This window comes from Rattus norvegicus, chromosome 7 (assembly GCF_036323735.1).
Source record: "Rattus norvegicus strain BN/NHsdMcwi chromosome 7, GRCr8, whole genome shotgun sequence".
NCBI classification, from domain to species: domain Eukaryota; kingdom Metazoa; phylum Chordata; class Mammalia; order Rodentia; family Muridae; genus Rattus; species Rattus norvegicus.
This window is the reverse complement of record NC_086025.1, coordinates 94204333-94205630: the sequence shown is the minus strand read 5'-3', so window position 1 is coordinate 94205630 and position 1298 is coordinate 94204333. Positions and strand designations below refer to the sequence as shown.

General features: G+C 50.5%; 1 protein-coding gene across 1 annotated transcript in view; it reads right to left on the bottom strand.

Annotated features, from left to right (window-relative positions):
* Window positions 1–1298, bottom strand: part of A1bgl1 (alpha-1-B glycoprotein like 1) — a 3725-nt gene extending 2427 nt beyond the window's left edge. Inside the window, exons 1-2 of the mRNA XM_039080610.1 lie at window positions 818–1298; window positions 339–632 (exon numbers count right to left, since the gene is read on the bottom strand). Coding sequence (XP_038936538.1) covers window positions 339–632; window positions 818–1298 — 775 coding nt within the window. The remainder of the gene's footprint in view (window positions 1–338; window positions 633–817) is intronic.

The window sequence follows — 1298 nt, the reverse complement described above, 5'->3', positions numbered from 1 at the left end:
CATTCTTCTGCTTCTGAAGGCCATACTTAATACGATGTCTCAGCCTCCTAGCTGTGGAAAACTCTGGGCAGGCAGCAAGTCCACACTACTCTTGCTAGGATACCCGAGAAGTGTTTTCCATCAAGGTCTGTGCCTGACTCACTTGAGGTGGCCCAATTCTTTGCAAGTCTCAAAGGTTTCAGTATTAATTGTCCTACTGGAAGCTTGGGAAGCCGAGGCTGACTGGATAATTTTTTGGGTTTGGAGATTCTGCTTTGGGGTCTCCATCCTGCTCTTTTCTGACAACCACCTATGCCTTTCTATCCTACTCTGGTCTTCAGCCCTTCTCTGTGGCTTACCATCACTCCACATTAGCTGCACCGGCTTACTGTCTTCAGACCACGCTGTCATTCTGTTTAGACGGTAGCGGCAGGTGAAAGGGCTATGGTCACCCATGTCTGACAGTTTCAGATAGAAGCTGGCTCGCTCTGGGCTGGTGCTGACGATAAGGACCTTCATCTCACGTTCTCCCTGCCTCAGTTGGAATTCAACATCACTCAGAGGAGCCACACACAGAAGGCTCATTTGGGTCATCTCGGGTTCATCCACTGTGGAACTTTCTAAAGAAGTCAGCATGGGTGGTGGAGGTATGACTGCAAGGCAGAGAAGATACCTAAGTGAGGAGGCCAGGAGACCCTCCTTTGTAGGGTACCACTACCAACAACCCCTCTCTCTGGCCTCAAACCTCCAGTGACAGCTCAGGAGCAACTGAATCATCATTGGGTGCTATGCATCAAGTCTTATATAGAGCCTTTCATTGGTGGGGTTCAATACTCACCATACTCCTTGATGGTCACAGTACCACTGGGCTTAGAGGGCGTATACTCTGTATTAGTGTAATAGTTGCAGCTGTAGTTTCCAGGCTCGTGGACTTGGAAAATGCCTTGTTCCTTTTCCTTGTTTCCTGCCTGCGTTATATTCTGGAAACCATCAGGTCCAGCTCCCTCCAGAAAAACATCTGTTGGAGCTATCGCCAGGAAACCATCATCTCCTTCCCGCCTCAGCATGAAGACTACATCCCGCACTGTCCCCTGGCACAGCAGGAATGTCCTCAGGCCAGGTGTGATCCAGGGCACTGGATTGGCAGAAAGCCAGGGCCTGGGCAAGGGACCTGTGTGGATGAGGGAGAGCAGGATCAGTGAGTGGTTCAGTCTCACTCTGAGGAGGATGAGAGTATGGACACCAGATGCAGAAAATATAAGGGAGGCAGAGGGAAGGGTTGGGGGAAGAGCAAGGGAAAGGGTACAGGCTGTCTCCAT